Source organism: Typopeltis vanoorti, chromosome 16 (assembly GCF_054136105.1).
Source record: "Typopeltis vanoorti isolate ZY-2024b chromosome 16, IOZ_Tvanoo_1.0, whole genome shotgun sequence".
Lineage (NCBI taxonomy): Eukaryota > Metazoa > Arthropoda > Arachnida > Uropygi > Thelyphonidae > Typopeltis > Typopeltis vanoorti.
In genome coordinates this window covers 90,906,000-90,925,917 of record NC_143564.1, presented here as the reverse complement: position 1 = coordinate 90,925,917, position 19,918 = coordinate 90,906,000, and the positions used below count along the sequence as shown (strand labels likewise).

The 19,918-nt window shown below is 35.1% G+C and overlaps 1 protein-coding gene across 6 annotated transcripts in view; it reads right to left on the bottom strand.

The window, feature by feature from the left end:
* tup (LIM1_Isl and LIM2_Isl domain-containing protein tup) overlaps nucleotides 1-19,918 on the bottom strand; it is a 194,652-nt gene that overhangs the window by 106,329 nt on the left and 68,405 nt on the right. For 5 of the 6 annotated variants that reach the window (XM_090406189.1, XM_090406190.1, XM_090406192.1 and 2 more), the window contains exon 2: nucleotides 2,889-3,078. In XM_090406189.1, the coding sequence (XP_090262315.1) occupies nucleotides 2,889-3,078 (190 nt within the window). Of the gene's footprint in view, nucleotides 1-2,888; nucleotides 3,079-12,831; nucleotides 12,886-19,918 lie in introns of those variants that run through there. The other variant, XM_090406193.1, reaches the window with a different exon arrangement.

The window sequence follows — 19,918 nt, the reverse complement described above, 5'->3', positions numbered from 1 at the left end:
GCCTTTTGGCGCTATCAATAAGATTTTATGAAGACACATCACTTGGCTGTGATAGTTCAATGAATAAAGCTCATCACGTAATTAATTACGGTTAACAAACTATATCCCTATAGCAAATGAATGCACTCGCCAATATATGCGTTCCATCCATCTCTTCTGGAAAGTTTTCCGCATAGGATTGCTGCAGTAATCGCAGCGAAAGGAGGTCCAACATTTTATTAAAGCGGGCGCTATGGCGCCATGATTATATGGCATCTGATTTCCATTGGTAATCAATGGGAATTTTGGACCATTCTTCCTGTACTGGCATGTAATGAGGCGCTAGACTGTTATGGAGCGGATGTTCCTTGGCCTCCCGACGATCCAGTTCATCCTATAGAATTTCAATAGGGTTAAGATCAGGGCTCCGTGGAGGCGAGTCAAGTGTTGTGGCGTTCAGGTCTGCAAACCACTTAGTTACATCAGCAGCCTTATGACACTGAAAGAAGCAAGGGTTAGTTCCGTACAAATGCCACATTTCTTCAGAATTGCATTGTGAAGAATGTTCAGATACCTCTAGGAGTTCAATATTCGTGGCACCGCAAACAAAGGTCTATAGCCAAACCAAGAAAAGCTGGAACATAATCACATCACCATCTTCGAATTTTATAGTTGGAATTACGCATTCTGGTAAGAGACGTTCACCGAGTTTTTTCCACATCCACACACACGTCAATATGCTCGATAGAGGGTGGGGTGATTCGACGCTTCATAACACAGCTCCCCATATTTTCCACAAGCGTGCCATATACCAAGCTTCCACTTTCCACTGTATACGCTCATTGCGCCACTAAAGACGGCGCTGCATGTTGGTTCGAATAAATTTGCATTGTGTGGTCTTACCGTGGACAACTCAAGTTGTCGAGCCTCGGTTCTGGATGTTTTTGTGCAGATTCGTGTTCCAGTCGATGCCCAGAACTCCGCATTCAACGTATCGGATGAAGAATGGCGGTTTTTCATATCGTCCTTCGTAGCCCGGTACTGTCACGTTTGGTGAGTGTGGTGGGTTGTCCACTTCGGGTAGCACTAGCAGTTGATTCCCTGCGCTTCCATCTCAGCATGGTATCACTGCTTGTTGAACTGGGATGGCTCAGTTTTTCAACAATTTGCCGAAGAGATAGGTCAGCAATATGCATCTTATCACAACGCTTCTTTTAAACTTCGTCAGTTCCCTTCTTGCAGCCATTTCACTCGGACACATTCGCACTGAATTGGGTGCATCATATTCCTTCAATTTATACCGGCTACAAGCACGTGACTCGTTACATGGAATGATGCACTTTGCCGATAGGGGTGTCCGTTGATTTTTTTCCAAGAGGTGTACACGTGTATATATAAACAACCACCTAATGGATTTTCAAATAATGGAATTTGAACCCACAGTAGTGAATGGGGAGTTTTGACCGTAGATGCAATGCGGAGATTGTGTCTACTTGCCGCCAAATGCGTATGATTCTATCAGTGGTGGAAATTTTTTCATTTGGTATTAGCTAAATGATAGGGGCTACAAGAAACTTCAAAATCAATAGCTCTTATACCATGATTGGTTTAGAGTTAGGTTAACAGTTAACAAGATTGGTTAAGGGTAACGGTATATTTGTACTCTGTATTTCTTAACATTCTAACACGCGCTAACTATTTTTATCTGATACTAAATGACTTGACTGCCAGCAAAAATCATGTTACAGACGATGAAATTCTCTCTCTCTCTCTCTCTCTTTCTCCTCCCTCACACAAAGCTACCTCCTTATGGATCAACGGATAAGGAGGTAGCTTAACGTTCTATTACTATTTTTCGTTAGCTATGTCTCAAAATGCAACTAATGGTAATGGACAGCTAAAATAACAAAGCAGTAGGTTATCAAAACTAAAATAATTTATTTAGTTAATGTCAAGAGAAAACTCCACCTAGATGCTTTCTGACAAATGTTAATGTATCCCATATGAAAAGAATGATTACCACCATTTGCGATGCTGGCCATTCTTTTATGATGGGCATTGCTTTGAACATTCACAGAAGAAATTTTAAATATGGTTCTCTACAATTCTAAAATCAATAATTCTTTAAGAACAAACAACATTGCAGGTGATCAAGCAAGAGGCGAGTGTAGTCTTTGATGATCTAGCTGTCCACTAGTCACATTCCATCAGTTCATTAAAGCCAAGACAATTTCGGAATTAGAGAAAATCTTCAACAGAAAATTTTCTCTAATAAAGTTGGTTTGTATTGCTTGTCTTAAAGACGAAGCAATACAAACTAACATTTCAATGATTAATATACGGAATGGAAATCTACTAAATATCAATTCTATTTTTTTTTTTCGCGTTATTGTGTTCAATAGCATATACCTCCATCAATCTTAATGACTCTCACATTCATCTTCCATATTTTAAGAAAAATTTTGCTATACAACGATATCTTCCATGCAATGCATTATTTCTCCTTTATGAAATAAAAAAAAAATGGAAAACTAAATTAAATACGTGAAGATCATCTTTCAACTGATATTCAAGGCAGACTCCGAACAAAAACTACTACAGTAGTTATTAAATTCTACTTAAATATGCAGGAACGTTACTGGATCATAATATTTTCGACGTAGTTACTATAAATTCCATCAGTTTTGCTAAGCCTATTACTCTAGTAATAACTAACAGCAGATATAACTGATAGGTGGCGCTCATAAATGAGTAGACGTCACAAGCCTAATATCTAACGTACTCTCATTCCTCACTAACAGCTTTTCAGTTTTATATTTGTGGAGTGAACTTGAGAATTCATAAATAATACGAGAAGATTAAATTATAGTCTTCTGCCTGGCAACGACTCTTTATAATTCATCTCTTACCTGACATAATCTCTTTTACAGTAGGTTTTCCCTTCTCGGACGAAGCACGTACAAGTTTCATCCAGGAATTGATGACAGTCCGCACATTTGAGACATGCCGCGTGCCACTCCAGATCTGGGGACACCCGGAGGATGTACTGATCATGGATCTGAGATCCGCATCCAACGCACATGGAGATGCGCCGCTTTTCTGAAATAGAAAAAAGGAGAAATCTCATCAACATCTTCCTAGATTTGTTTGCATTCAATACACATATGAGTGAAAAAAAAAAAAAAAAAAAAAAAGCCAAAATTACTAAATATATTACACTATTGTCCAACATGGTTGCAATTATTTATTTATTTATTATTCGGTGAAGTTTTGTACAAAATCTTAAAAGATTTTGTCGAAATGATGTCAGCAGTAAAAATTTACGTAAATTATATTTAATAAGGTATGAATTTTTTCATGGCTTTATTCCCACCAGAGGGCAGCAAATAATGATAAATTCAACCTAATATAGGAAATTTCCTACAAACTAATGGTATTTGTTAATTTCATATTTTCCACATTAAAGAATGATGCTATGTACTTGATCACAGGTAAGTCTGTACAATGATGCAGACTACACTGGCAATGAACATCGTAACTGGTTCACAGAGTGTGGATGTAGCACAGTAAATTAATAGTCTGGATTTTTTTTTTTTTTTCCTGGTATAAATAGAAACTTAGCTATACACACACAAAAAAAGTAAAAAATCTATGTATTTTTGGACAAATTTTGGCAATTAAACATGTCATATTTAAGCAATGTTTATTACGGCTTTTGAACTACAACAAGAAACCTAACGTGAGTTTCCAGTGCCTCCAATTATTCTCTCTCTATATATATATAAAAAAGCGCATTTATTGAAGATCTTTCTTGAGATATATATATACATTCTTCTTAAAGGCTCCAGCATTGCATGATTTAGTGCACAGATTTCTCTAATAAACTCTGATTTCTTTTAGTCCTGATTACAAGCCACGGTGGTTTAAAATACATAATCTTTGATGACTGAAAAAAAAAAAAAGCGATGGGTTCCAAGGTGGCTTTGTTATACACTCATATGTAGGATGAAACTGCATGCAGATCTACATTTCAGATGAGGGCATTTTTATCATTCTGCTGGCTTACTACACTTTGATAGGTTTACACTAAGTTAATTACTTGTTGCAATAGTCAGGTAGATTTGTTTTGTTTTTTACGTAGGCGTGCTTGTTAACTTAATTTTTAAAATGTACTTTATGTAGGTGAACAGAACAATGCCAAGAATGGAAGCTGAAATACTATACATACAGCATTCTAAATGGACAGCTACGTGGTTGAGAAAAACGCTGTAATTAGTTGTGAAAATGTCACTACTATTGCCTAATTCGTTTTTCACTACGTAAGTAGTCGCATATCTTATTTATTTTCACAGAAACATGAAGTCATATCCGTCTTAATCTCTAAAAAACAAACAGTTAGCGCGAACAACGAATGAAAATTAGTCTGTTAATTAGAGAAACTTAAAAATAACAGTAAGGAAACGTAACAAATTCTCTGAAACACGTAAACTCCACATAGATCTACAGTTCTAACTTTTCCATGTTTATAACTCTACTGACTTACTTGTATGCTATGATAGGTTCGATCTAAGTTAATTACTTGTTGCAATAGCTGTGTTAAGGTAGCTAGCTGCTTATAAGCCTCGCTTAAATGACTGTCGCACGCAATAAGGCGAACTGTGTATATACACAAAGTGAGATGATGTTCCTTTTTCGCATATACTGTTACACGAACATGGATAACGAGTACAGGGTATTATAGCTAATTGTTTACACAATATGTCACATAGCTATCACTGCTTTGCTCATCTCACGTCATAATGCTACTCTGTTCCCTCCCCATTTTACTCTGATATTATGGTTTAAATCAAGTAGAAGGAAAGAGTAGGTAAGAAAAATAAGAAAAGACGCCAGCGGCAAAATCAACTGCCTTTGTTGATCTATGAGAGTCCAGGTCAATGGCAGTGTTAAAGTAACTAGATCCTCGGATGTTATTTTGTAGACTCACTCCCTTTTATATGCTGATAGGGGTGATGAGAGAAGTGTAATAGTGATGACAGCAATTAACAGCACGTGTGTGTCTGGAGTTCTCAGCAAACACCGTTTTCTCAGATAATGACATGGTTAAAGTTGCCGACAAAGCGAGCGTATGAACAAATTATTTTAAATAAAGGAAATAAGCAGCGCGGAAACTCTTAAAATAGAAGTATATTGCTGTTATATACAATTCGCCAAATGGACAGTATCTATTTGAACAGATACATAGTTTTACTACTTCTCATTCATCAACGCATCACATCAAATGCTCCCATGCACAGTGGTGTATTGTTACAAAGATATATATCCGCTGTATTGTAATTTTCGCCTTATATCCAAAGCTTAATTAAAGGCAGACCTATCCATAGTATAGATAGTGTACATGAAACGAAAACAGCACATAGCAGTACTGTTATTTCTAGCTGCTGGTTGAAGATGACTGAAGTTGAGGATGGTTGAAACTTACTTTTTTTTTTTTTTTTTTCAGTTGGTTCTCCAGTTGATTAATCTTTGGTTAACAAGTAGGATTTTCTCCTTCCTAAAATTCGGATTTTTTATCCTGCACTTAAAAAAAAAATTTAAATAAATAAAACACTATTTTCAACAATAATACGTTTTTGGATTACTAACAGATGGCAGCATTTTACTATCATATTCTTTTCATCGTAACAGCTATAAATCGTTGGTAGCCATGAACTCAACTACGGGTTATGGCTAAGGACGGTGACGACAACCTTAATTTCGAAACGTCGGGGCTAATAGAGTTCCGCTTACTCCCTTTTGGGAAATAAAAGGCGTCAGAGGTATCGCTTAATTTATAATTAAAAAATAATCATTATTTACGTAAAATAAAGTTTGTAAGTACACGAAAATGTTGTAGGAAACTTAATAATTAAATATTAATTTATTAAAAAAACTTGCACGTAGTATTCGCCAAACACGGAAATATGAACCCACGGAAGCCTTAAGGATAGGAAGATCCAGAACCCCCCTGTTCAGAGAGACAAAACAGAGAATTTTCTCAGGATACTTCAGGCCTCAATTAAGGAAGATGCAGTCGTACATCGAGTGATTAACTTCACGTATTCACGTGAGAACGCAGACACACGCGCACACAAACTGTAATGTCTTACTTTGATCCTCTTTTTGATATCTTCACTGGAAGCGTCATAACCTATTTATAAACCTATTCCAGTTATCAGGAATTTACCAAACAGTATGATAGTATAAAATTTCGCATCATTCTGCTCAATTTAGGCTCAAAAAATTTATTTCAACGTAATGACACATTTAATTATAATTTTCAAATGTCCATTGACTTCAAAACGGCACTGATGAGTACATACAGAAAGTGAACAGAGAAAGCTCCTAAATAAGTGCTAACGGACTATTATGTGACGCATAAAAATAAGAAGTAGTTTTCAGTCAAAACAGAACAAAGTTCAGAACCTTTGAAACTGATAAGTCTGTTCGGAAGGCCGAACGGATAATATATGTACTTTGTCGAATTAAGAATATTGAAAGTTCTTTAGTCGAACCATGATTCTATTAACACAGCACTTTTAGAAACAGAAACACAGAAGTATGCGAGATTTATCTCAATTCCACAGTGTATTTCTTTCTTATTCCATCCACAAGAAACTTGTGTATTCCATATTGAAATAATAAAATGTCAGTTAAGGCTTAGAAACCCACGAAAATGCAGGGAAAAATTTTTCTCTCTCTCATATTATATATTTTTTTCTTTTTTGAAAACCTCCGCTTGGATTACGTCAAAGCAACTAAGGCGATGAGGTCAATACATCATGTTTGCTAATGGGAAATGTTTTATGGGTTTGTCATTTTGCGGGATGAAAGACCAATCCTTCTCCCTTCATATTCGAGGTCGACAAAACCCACCTTAAGTTGAAAATCTCTTGTATTATGACAAATATTGAATCCATGTCTTTCTAACCGAATATCGTCACCACTACCGACAACCCTACGAAAAGCATCTGTTAGTTTCATTACACATCGATCAACAGCATTTATGAAAACAGTGACAATTAAAATAGTTGATGTCGGTAGTAAAACAAAAAACTGCGTAGTTATTTTGATTCCTACGAAGAACAAACTACATATCTTTACCATCTGTTTCAGATTCGACATGGTAAAACGGTAGCAACCCTGCCGCGCTCCACCATTACACTGTAAGCAGCAATACAATCCAATTACAAGTTTATTCCGTCCTCTTTTATCCAATTCTCTTTAGATTCCATTTGAATTTCGGGAACGGCGGGAACAACTGCGAACCGTGGCAATGCCATTAGAGGATCTGTGTTGACATAAGAAGTTTACGGAATCTGTCTACATGTATACGTCTATATAAACCACGTAGCAAAGGGCGGCAAGACCGTAGTGACGTATATACTTCAAACACCTTCGGATTAACTTTAACGACATAGTCTCTCGTTCGCTCGCTCGCTCGCAACACCCTCGCTATCAGCTCTGTTCGGCCTTCACGCTCGAAGTCCGCCACGGACGAAATGGCGTGACAACTACGATCGGCGAGCGCATCTGCCGGTATTTGTCCACTGAGCCGACACGTTTGAACTAAGCTTGATTTGTTGACCGAAGAGCGATCGTTTACCTGTAATCATAAGATAGAAAAAGGGATGCCGACAGCCGAAGAAAACAGTAAACAGAGGGTATGTATGAAGAAGGGTGCTGTTAAAAGAAGACCACAAAAATTCCACTTTTTTTTCCTTCCCCTTTAGAAGCTTTCAAAGACTGTTATGGTCCTCGTATATTCAGTAGTCCGCAAGGGAAAACTTGATAAAAATAATGAATAACTAATCTGGGATCAACGTCTCGTATTGCCAGCCACTGCATCCTACCTGACAGGCAATCCATACGGTCTGGTCAGTGATTCGAACTGCACAATACCATAAATATGAGTTTGCACATCGTCAGTCAGATTGTGTTGTGTGTGTGTGCGCGCGCGCCTTAATTTGGAGTGGAATTATACGGATAATCTCGGGGATTCGTTGAAATTTAAATCCGCCCCTGTATGCGCAACAACACGAATAAAGAACTGTAGTAATAAAAGATTATATAGGACGATGTTTCTTACCTGTGTTCAGCAGAATCTCGGTTTTCTTCGAAAACTTCGAAATACAGGTTGCCCAGAGCACATATTTTATAACTTAATTGGATGTAGTTTCTGAGGGAAAACCCTTCATGGAATGGGAATATATTCATTTTTATTAAAAACCAGCTTATTTCTAGAACAGTTATTATGTATCACATGTTTTCGTGATTAAAATATTGTGCAGGTTGAAATAAAGGTGTCGATCTAGAAATTATGAAATAATTTCTAGATCGACACCTTTTTTTCAAGGTGTCTGAGATTTCTACTCCCTTAAGACAACTACTGGAGAAACAGCTAGGACATAATTAACATAATATTGACTAAGCAACACTCTTTTCAGCGCAATGTTTTGAGCGACTTTTTACAACGACACAGCACAATTCTGTGCACTTAACTACATGTCTTATAGTAATTCAGTTAAAAGAAATTTAGTCTGATTCTGATGCTGTTCCTTATTCCAACTCATACACCATCAGGTTTACTAATGCTGAGGTCATCGTCTTGCCAGATCTAATGAACAGACATACCATAAGACAAAGAAGCCCTGTTCTACTAATACAACTATCCAATTTCAAGCACAGTGTGATTATTACAAAAGTTGGTGCATAACAATCCATTAGCATTCTTGTACGGATTTGTTACATTCATTCTTATAACTGTAGATGCTTTCTACATAATTCCGTATCCAAACCTATTATCAATGACGGTGATGCTCCAAAAACTTGCTCCATAAACTTCATCATAATCCTTCAAGCAGAAGCACCGTCGTCGATGTTATATCAACTGATGGACACACACACACACACACACACACACACACACACACACACACACACACACACACACACACACACACACACACACACACACACACACACACACACACACACACACACACACACACACACACACACACACACAATGATATCATGCAATTATGCGATACTATTGAACACACCAAAACAATATTTGCAATAATGGGTAATGAAATGACAAAAAAGAGCAACAGGCTGCTAAAAAAACGCAATTCTATTGTCTGTTTCATTCTTGAAGAAATAATTTTTGTATATTTTATAAAGGCACTTTTTTTGTGTGTGTGTGCGTGTCAGCATTTTCAAGTTTTGGCATGTCAAATTAAAAAAAAAAAAAATGAAAGGATGTGGATATACAAAGAGAAAAAGATGAAAATCGTGGGATTGTCTGTTTTGATATTACAATGGGAAAATAAGTTAGCAACATCTGTTGGGTTTGTCGATTACTATTTTCAGCGCAAGTTTGTGGGTTTGTGAGGAGGAATACAGTTTCCGTCTCCGAATGAAAGCTACCGCACTTTAAGTTAAAAAAAAAAAAAAAAAAAATGTTTTTTTTTCCGCATCCTAAAATGGGACTCGACTTTGGAGTTTGTTTTTTTTTTTTTTTTTTTTCCCCCAAATTATTTTTCCTACGACGGGACTACCTTAGAGTCGCAGCATTTAAAACCGTTCCAGTCTCATATTAATATTAATTTTGATAATTTTTCACGGAACACTATTTGGGATACTGTGGTCTACGTAATGATGGAAATGTCTAAACGAGATTGAAACACTTGGAAGTTTTATGCAAAATGAGATTTAGAAAGAAAATTTGCTCATATGTAGATATTTTTAATGTTGATATCGAAATAACACACGGAGTCAAAATAAATAATATTTAAAAGATTATGTGATAATCAGCACTTGAAAAATCATGTTAATCACAAAACACCGTTTATCTTGATTTTGGATCAAGAAATAATTCTCAACACAACAAAATATTTTTATATTCATTCACTTCTAGCCAGTGGTGTAGCTTTTGCCGCCCAGGGCGATTCCTGAGTTTGCCGCCCCTCTCAATACACATCAAAACTACTACAAAAAGTCAAAACGACGTATAGGGAAATAAATTAAAACACTATGTTTATGTTAGTTAAAAACTAATTAAGTAAGTAATAAAAATTACTAAGTTAACATAAAAGTGTCGTCGAAAAATAAAATTGTGTCGCACGCGAAAAGTGCCGCCAGGGCGGACCCCCCCCCTCCCCTAGCTACGCCACTGCTTCTAGCATGCATGGCACAATATTCTACCTCCATGAAGATGACAAAATAAGAATGGAAGTCTCTTCTACTGAAATATGCTCACTCTTCGACGAGTTTTTAGTTTTCTATACAAGACTGAAATATTAGAACAACTCTTTAAGTAATCATATTACACACATGTTGACAGACTTGCTTAATAGAATCGGAAAGTGAAAACAGAAGGGTATAAAATAACATGAGGAAGAATGAAAGACTGGAGTAGAATATCTTAAAACAGCAGACTGTACAAGGAAAAAAATAATAAATATATAAAGAATAAAAATATGGAGACATAATGGAAAACATTGCCTCGAAGAGAGAGTTTTTCATGAGCGTGATAGGAATACATCGATTATCTGATCCTAGTGGAGACTGCTATTTCAACATTAAAATATCTTCGACTACTCTTGCAAACCCTTGCTAAAAAAATCCTTGCATTTTCTATTGTTACTCTACTAGCATGGCCGAAACATGTAGAAATTTTTCCATTTTTTTTCACATTTAAGATCATGATGCATACCTACATTTACTAATGTTGTATATCGAAAATATGAATATTATAAGAAAGGGAAATCTAATTTGTAATGAGACATGTTTGGAACCCGATAGCAAGTTAAGCTCGTTGTAAGATAAAGTCAAAATCATCGGAGGAAAATGGCATGGTATGCTGTAAATGAAGTATTCAACTCCTGATACAAAATACGAACAATAAATAAACACGTACTAATTATTTAAATGAGAAATTCAGTGGATTTAGCTGTTCGGTAAAGTTTCCTCATTTTTAAAACAGTACTTCGATCTTAAATCGAACGTTCTGATGTATGCAGTACTGGAATTAAGAAAATAGACTGTCTGGATCCTGAGTAGGTGCACAGGGACGTGTTGTTCGGTACTCAGATCTGCCTAAAGAACTAGTTTTGCTCCTCAGACTCGCCGCCCTTCGCCTGCTACATTATTCTGCCCCCCCCTCTCCCCTTTCCAAGCAGTGTTTTAGGATCAGCAAGATAGATCTGATCTTGCTATTTTAATCCTGTAACCATAAACCTTTAAATATAAGAGAATTAGTTTGACAAACTGACTCGGCAACAAAAATAAAGTCACTGATTCTTGGTTATTTTTCAGTAAGAAGATTGTCTCTCTCCCTCTCTCTCTCTATCCAGTAAGTGCATTACTCAAATAACTATATGTGTACAGTGTATGCAGGAATATAAAGTTAAATAAACAATATACATCGGCTCTTTAGACGGAAACGCAGAAAAACAGTGACGGGAGAAAATTCCTTGTGTAGTTTCACTGAAATTTGTTAGCAATCAAAGGCTATATCATTTTTTTAAAAAAAAAGCTGATTCAGATATAAATTTCAAGCTTGTTTGCAGAATATTTTTTGGTTAATTAACCCTGACTTGACCATACTAGTAGGCAAACCTTTTTTTCCCCATTGTAAGCTATAAGAAATACTTCAATTACCTTAAAATCGACCACAGAAAATAATATGAATCTGCCTTCAGCGAATGCGCATGAATACAAATAATTCAACATTTATACTAAATTTGGTAAATCCTTTACAGCAATTTTTTATGATAATTAGTTTAGTTTTTACTCAGAAATACATATTTTATTCTTATTATTCATCCGAACTGCCTGGTAATGTTAAAAAGCGTCACATCCCACCATTTTAGGATTAAAACTTTGAGAAGGTATCGGATATAAAAGAGCAACCCAATGTATGCGAGCCATTTTTGAATGATCATGATATTTTATGAGGGCCAGTCCGATAAACAAATATGGAACATATGATGGGCAAAATCCGTTTTAAAAATAATCAATTAATACAGGAAACAATGAGAATCCATTATCCTATATATTCGCATATATCAGCCAACAGAAACTAAGATAAATTTTCGGAACTATGATGGCTTTTTTAATAATAAAAAAATACAATCCCGAAAACATTCGTTTACATAATTATAAGTAGTTCTATCGCTCATTCGAGAACAGGCCACAACATCCGACTTCGTGTACCGCCAACAGATTGAAAAATCCTTTATTATTGTTCTCCCATTAAAGTTATCCAAACATTCTAAATGAAAGTTATATATAACTACGATACATGACATATATACATTGTTGCATTCACTCCAAATACAACTAAACAATTCATAAGCAATTTACGTCATAATGGATGGTTGAACGTACTGCTAAATCATCAAATGACAATTCAGGTAAACCAGAAAAAGAGAATTTTTAATTACAAAAAGTTCCGACTGTATGGGAGGGGGGGGGGGGAAGAAGACTTATGATTGCTGTTTTATTTGTAATTATTGACTACGAAAACAAAATTAACACTTAAAGTCAAAATCCATTAATCATACTTCTATCATGTAGGTCAGCTTATTCGGGAAATAAGCAATGAAAATTATATCTCATAAAAAAAAAAAAAAAAAACAAGGAAAAGAAATTTACATTCAAATATATTATCGGTTCACAAATCTTATCCATCACTCTAACTTATGACATACAAGAAATGCATGCCTTTCTCTGATTATAAAATAATATGCGATAAATAAAAGAAGTGGTCTTACTATCTTTAATAAATAAAAGAAAAATCCAAACCTCACTATTCACTTCAGTAAATTATCTGTCAAAATAAGACAGTCACACAGAGCGCCCAATAGATTTTTTCCTTCCTCCACCTTGTACCTTTCTTCATCTTACTGTCAATAAGGCAAGTCTGTTTCTTGACACAGGTCCAACATTTCCTCTTTTTGTGTCCTGGCCGTCAGCCAACATCTCTTCCTGTTCTGGCTGGCAGTAGAAGTTTTCTCTAGCAACAGACCACCCACTCCGAGATTATATATTTAGGATTTGCCTGCATAATATTTGATTTTGGTCTACTACTTAATCATCCCGTTTTCTAATATTTACTTCTTTTTTTTCCCCCGGTCTTATTCTACTTCTTACATTTTGAAGCAATCGAAATCTTGTCATTTAAAATAGTAATTTTAAAGTCTGTCTCAAGACAGATAATAAATCATGGCATTACAAAAACGGGTGCAGAGTGAGACTAATCAAACACTGTGATCATATTGTGAATTATTAAATAGAGACTTCCGTTTTTTTTTTTTTTTTTTTGATGATATCTGATAGTATTTTCTCAAACATGTAGTGGCTGAAATTCCCACTTTAAGTTTTTTTTTTTTTTTTTTTTTTTGTTCAGAAGAAGATCACTGTGCTTATTTTAATTAGATTCAGAAAGGTTTTTAATGTTTTTTTGTTTTCTTTTTTCTCATTTGCTGGTTGAGCACCTTAAGTCTATGTTTTCAAAAAGAAAATAAATTGCTCAGGGCCTAGACAAGAAGAGACACAGAGCATATCCAAAATGGAAGATTTATAGATTAAAGCAAAGAGACAATTGGCAATTCTTATATTATTTTGTTTTCTTATCTAACTACGATTATCTCAAGAAAGTTTATAAATTTTTCAGCAATAAAAAAAAAAAATAATAATAATATATATATATATATATATATATATATATATATATATATATATATATATATATATATATATATATATATATATATATATATATACACACTTCAAATACATAAAAGACATTCTGTGGTAAGAATACGAAAGGCGTGGTCGTATAAATGTTTTCTTCATATTCATAATTGTTAAAATTAAATAGAAATCAACTGCTTGGATGCTAAGGGAACAACCAGATCGCGTATGTCTTTACGTCTCCATTACAAATTACCATAATTTTAAAAATATAAACATTGTACATATCACTGATGAGGTAACTTGATACTTTACAGAATTAGTCTTAATTACTATTTTAAACGTAAGAAAGACACAATACTTGAATAAAAAGCTTGTATCTTATATGAGTAGCGTCTACTGGATAGTAACAAGACAAATACTTTCCACTGAAAAAATCGAGGCATCCGTTAGTGTTTAAAAAAGTTAGGCATTACGAAAGAAATAGAGAGAATGAGAAACCATCCAAGATGTTTGATAACGAAGAAAAATTAACTGTCTCAATGTATAAGGGAGACGGTTAATTCGTAGATTCTGATCATCATCATCCCAAGACTAAATTTCTTCTCATCACTGATACAACACACTAAGATGTTCTTGGAGCAGCGGATCAATCTCCGTGACTAAACTGGATCTTCGTTAGATAAGAAGTGGTGATTGTATCTAAGACGTTACATATGTAATAATAAATGCCGCGTTACAGATAAAATGCGCCAAGAAAGAAACGAAGAGACAGAGAGAGGAACTAGTTCCAAGAAAATTACCCAAGGAATCTGTTTGCATTGTTCAAGAGAAACTCAGACAACTAATTAATTCCAAGTATTTAACGCATTATCTGAATCCGCATTGTCATGAAAATAATCTGTTCGCCAAGTATAATTATTTTTGAAATATTTCCTTCGTTAATGTGAGGAAGCAAATAACTACGTAGTGAAAAGCAAATATTTCAAATGAGTAGAGATGGAATGTACGGAATGATACGAATGGGATGTACACATCCATCTCATTATGTTTCTATTTAGGTTCATACAATAGTTTAAAATAAATATTATTAACTGCGATCAGAGAGTAATCCACTAGAATTGTTCTAGAGTCGATATGTAGAAAGAAAATCACAGAAACCGCCAACTTATTTTTCCTGTAAAATGTTTTATTTTTAAATGTATTGTTATTATATTTCTTAATATAAAACTCATTCAACGAAAGGTTGAATGAACCTTTCATCAATAATAACGTCATAGTGGGATGCAAAATCAACGGCTTACTGATTGTTCAAAAGACTGTCTCTAAGCGAAAGGGGTAATGTTTTCGTTTCTTTCCTTTGGTTTATAGAGTTAGTCTTAGGGTGGAGGAAGGAAAATTGTAGGAAACAGACTAAAATGTCATTCACAAAAGTACACTACAAACGTTTGCATCTTTGCACAGTTCACTACATAAGTTGAACTGTGTGCAGTATGAAGACGAACTGGTACAAAGCAACGCATTTTGATTTCACCAGTGTAGTGCTAAGTCAAGAGGAGTAGCCTACGTAAATCAGTCGATGCTGATAATGTCCTTCGGTTGGAAAGGACCTGAGTTCGAATCCCGTCTAGGACACGAAGAACCTTTTACGGGCTTTTCTGTAGGTGAGTTAGTCTCATTCGATGGGGAGAGATAAACTTTTTCGCATACGTTCCATAGCCGTGCTGCAGCATCCTTCTCAGACATATTATTTAAATAGTCTACAAATCCTTCTATGATTTACTTTGTATTGTCTTCACTTCTGAAATCTGTAGTAATAATAATAATAAAAGTATTTTGCGTTCCAGTACGGAGGTAATTCAGAAATCTTTCCTTAAAAAGTCCACGTAAATATTCGTAAGTCGGACTGTTTGGGAATGATGAAGAAAAGAAAATAAATAAAACAAAACTCACGCAGGTCACGATACGTTAATGTTTATATCTATAAATCTTGTCTGTAATCAGACGAATCAAAATGCGGTCTCGAAACATATGAAGTTACCTATAGCAACGGAAAACAACCCTCCTAGACCTCAAAGTTATTGAGGCCATTAATGTTGGCAGCAAATCTCTTCACGTAAAAATAATAAAATAAAATACGAAAAATACTCCACTTTGTCTAAACATTTCTGCTTTCTGTTTGTCAGCACAAACTTAAAAAAAAAGTGTTCCAAGTGATGTATGATAAAGAAAATAACTCGTAGAACTTGTTACACTTTCTGCTAACCTCCTCTATCCCTTGTATTCTATTTTACCTGTTTGCAACTCAATATTAAAAAGCAAAACAAAAAAATCAAAATGTATTTTGAATCACATAATGCTATATATGATTGTGCACGTTCTTAAAAGCATGTATTATTCATGTGAATCTCCTGCTTTGCAGACATTGAGCTGCCGAAGTCAAAAAGTATAGTGAAACAATTTATTGAGGGGGGGATATAAAAATTGCATTGAATTATCTTAAATTGCATCCATACCAATTTTTAGCACAAAATAAGTCGATCACCATTTATTTTTTTTTAATTGTTTCTGTTACTCCATTTTCTTTTTCCAAATAAGGGGCACCAATCTTAGACATGACCTAATCTATCTTTCACAAAATTATTCTTCATTAATTCAAAACAGATTATCTGTATTAATCTAATTATTTTGCAACTACTGCATTATTCTTTTGATGTTTATCACACGTTTCCTCTTGCAAGTCATCTGTCACATTAACGAACTACATCTTGATCGTTTTCTTCAGATCGTATAACACTAAAATACATAACTTTAAAGAGTCATTAGCATCTCGTTTTGCTAGTAGTTTACACCTACAAGCTATACTAAATGAGTTGCGTAAATCTACACATATAGAGCAAATTAATACTAACAAAAGAAACTATTTTAATAATCACTTTTTCCCTCCACCTTGGAATCTTCATTTTTATGCCCGTAATAACGTTAATCTTTGCGTTGCTCACTTCTTAGTTATCATGATGAGCCACTCTTTTCTCTATAAAATGCGTATCGTAATCAAATCGAAACAGGAATGCTATTTTCGGCAAAGATTTAAAATGTCGCAGGAAAATAAACAGACTGGCCAAGTTGTTTGTTTCACTCTAGATGAACTATTAACATCTTTTGTTTCCATGACAACAGTTTTATAATATCAACGTACTAATTGTGAGTATATGGTTTAGTCATGTTATAAAAACATTCAAACTATAAATATACAAATACCGATATATTTCTTACTACAAAGAAATGAATTACACTTTACATAAAAAAAGTAGAGTATCAGTGCGGTAAGACTACGAAATATCCCACTCTATTGAAATACAAATTTATATCCTCTAATAACAGTAAACAAGGGCTTACACTGATATTACTCCGTAGTGAAAATTCCATTACAAATTCCGATGTTAGTTACCTAAGCAAAGAGTCGAGTGCAGTTGATGAGAATGGCCTCAGACAAGTCTGTCCTGCTCGAGTAAATATCATCTTCAGCCTCAAAGATGTAACAGCACATTTAATTTGAATATGTACTTTCCTATAATGCATCGGTCAGCTAAATAAGACTGACTAAAAGACCTTCTTCATACGGGTAGTTTGGTTTATTATAGTCGGAGATGACACCCAACATCCGGCAACTGGCGCCAACAACGCACGTCTGGTTTACTCTCGCCGTAGAGCAGATTTCTCTGATCCCATGAAATCTCGACTGGCAACTGTGGCTTCAAAGTTAACTCAAATAAATTCTCCTTCAGTAGAAGTAAGCACAGGTTAAGCGGGCTGTACTATTAAAGGCAAACTTACTTTATTTGGGTTGATTGTCCATGGTGAGATCGGACAGTCTTAGACAATAGAATCCGACGAAAATATACTTCGTATACAGCAGCATTGTCAAACATCTTGACAACGAGAACCCAAATTTATATATCCGTATATTCATAGGGCGAACAGTAAATAAATATCTAATGTTAGATAAAATTTAGTCAATAAGGGACTTGGATGTTTGAGAATGGATGGCACTTCTATTTGGGGTGTCTATTGCTGGACATTGTGGATAGTTCTATTGATGAACATTTTAATGATTAATGTGATCAGCCGTATTCGGCCCTTTAGCTAAGAAATCTGTTCGACAGCCCTGGTATTATTGAACTTAATATTTAATTCCGGGAGTTGAATCATTTCAAGTTCTGCAGACCGCTTGTCATATTGTATGACACATTTCTGGGCCGTGTACACAATATATTATATTTCGTAAATGAACAGTTCCTATAAGACCGAATGGTGAACACGATATATCAGTCAGTTTAACTGACTTTTCAATTACTCAAGCATTTGTGGCCGTAAGCAGTAATAACATTTAAAAATCATAATCAAGTTAATTCCACTTTTAAAGATTAACTGCCAACAGTCACTTCCTTACGTTAAACATGGCTGTTAACAGGGAAGAACTTGGCAGCCTTTCCTACTATTATCGTTTGTTTTTCGTCATCAACATACGAAAAGTATAATGATTACTGATAATCATTTCCTCACCGGAAGAAGGATTGTTAAAGTTCCAACCCACCCTGAAAATTACGGTAATAATTCTCCACATGGCTGACCCTCCCTTCTCCAGTACGGAAGATCTCTTCTTCCGTTCTGATGTCACACGAATGTGTGCACATGACATGACTTCCCTTCGTCTGCCGCTGTCAAAACCGAAATCAGGAAGAGATATTTGATAAGGGCTTACTAAATTGTCCCTTAAGGTGCCTTTTAATTGAAAATGCCCCTGTTAACGATGTCCCGGAATGCATATTAAACTCCTATCACAAAATAATACCAGTTTCTTTTAAAATGATTACTCTAAGAATGCATATCTTAACTACTTCCTTAGGGAATGAGAAATTAAGATAAGAAAGTTGGAATAATTTGATTTCTGTACGACGTTTTGTTTATCAACTGGTGGGAAACAGAAATAGAATCAACAGCGACCACAATATGAGTACACATTATTCGGTCAGTAAGTACTAATGCATGACGTAATTACCCACAAACCTTTTTCCTATAAATATGCAGTGTGTGTGTGTGTGTGTGTGTGTGTGTGTGTGTGTGTGTGTGTGTGTGTGTTTATTGGGCGTATGTTTGCTACTTTTCAACTATAAAAATGAGTTTTCATACAAGTATAGCTCCTACCAATGCCAGTGACTTCTTTACTTTTTTTTTTTTTTTTTATTAGACAGTCGCATGAACCTAAACTAAATATTTCATCGGTGCACAGCTAGATTGAAAATCTTACGCATGACCCGGATGACAGAGCAAGTTCTCTAGCTGGAGTCAGCTAGTTGCAAATCGCAGCCTAAAACGGACCCCCACTAAGATTACCAAGAATGAAGAAAGGGTGTGTATATGTGTCTCTTGACGTGCCCAGGAGGCAAACCACAATCTCCGGAAGCCTGTAAATTTCCATTGGGTGTCTATGGAAAAGAAACTCGAACCGCTCAGTAGTTCTGTATTATTAACTCGTGTGCTTTTTCTCCAGTTACGAAGGTCATTCGACCCCCTTGTAATCCCTATCTCACGTTATTATAACAATTAGAAAATGCACGCGTTGAAAGACCAATAGTTGAAAGGAAAAAATGTATTACTCTTTATTTTTCAATTATTAAAAGATTAATATACGTCACAATTAACCAGGAAATCCATTGTTAACAAAACACGTCAAATCACGTGATAAAAATCAACTCTTTCACATAAGATCCATTTTTTACAAAGACAAATTTTTAAAATAAAAATCACTTATAAACAAGTTATAAATCTTAGATCCGATGACAAAATATGTCACCAAGATATGTCCAGACTTTGGCTAAGATAAAGCAAATATTCGACGCGGCAAGTATTAACTGAATATCTTTATGTACAAGCTAAAACTTGGATTAAAGACATTGATAATAATCCCGTATCTGATAGTATTCTTCTGCAAAGTTTCAACTGGGATTTGAAGACCTAAATACGGATTTATCTAGTACTATTTTTCAAAAGCGAATTTAAAATAGATTTACGCAGGGACTAAAGTATCGAAATGAATCCAGTGTACATTATAATTTCGTACGCCCTGGCACCCGTCTTCCGAAAGCCTACCTGACATAGATGCCATGTTGTTACAACAGATTCGGCTAAGAAC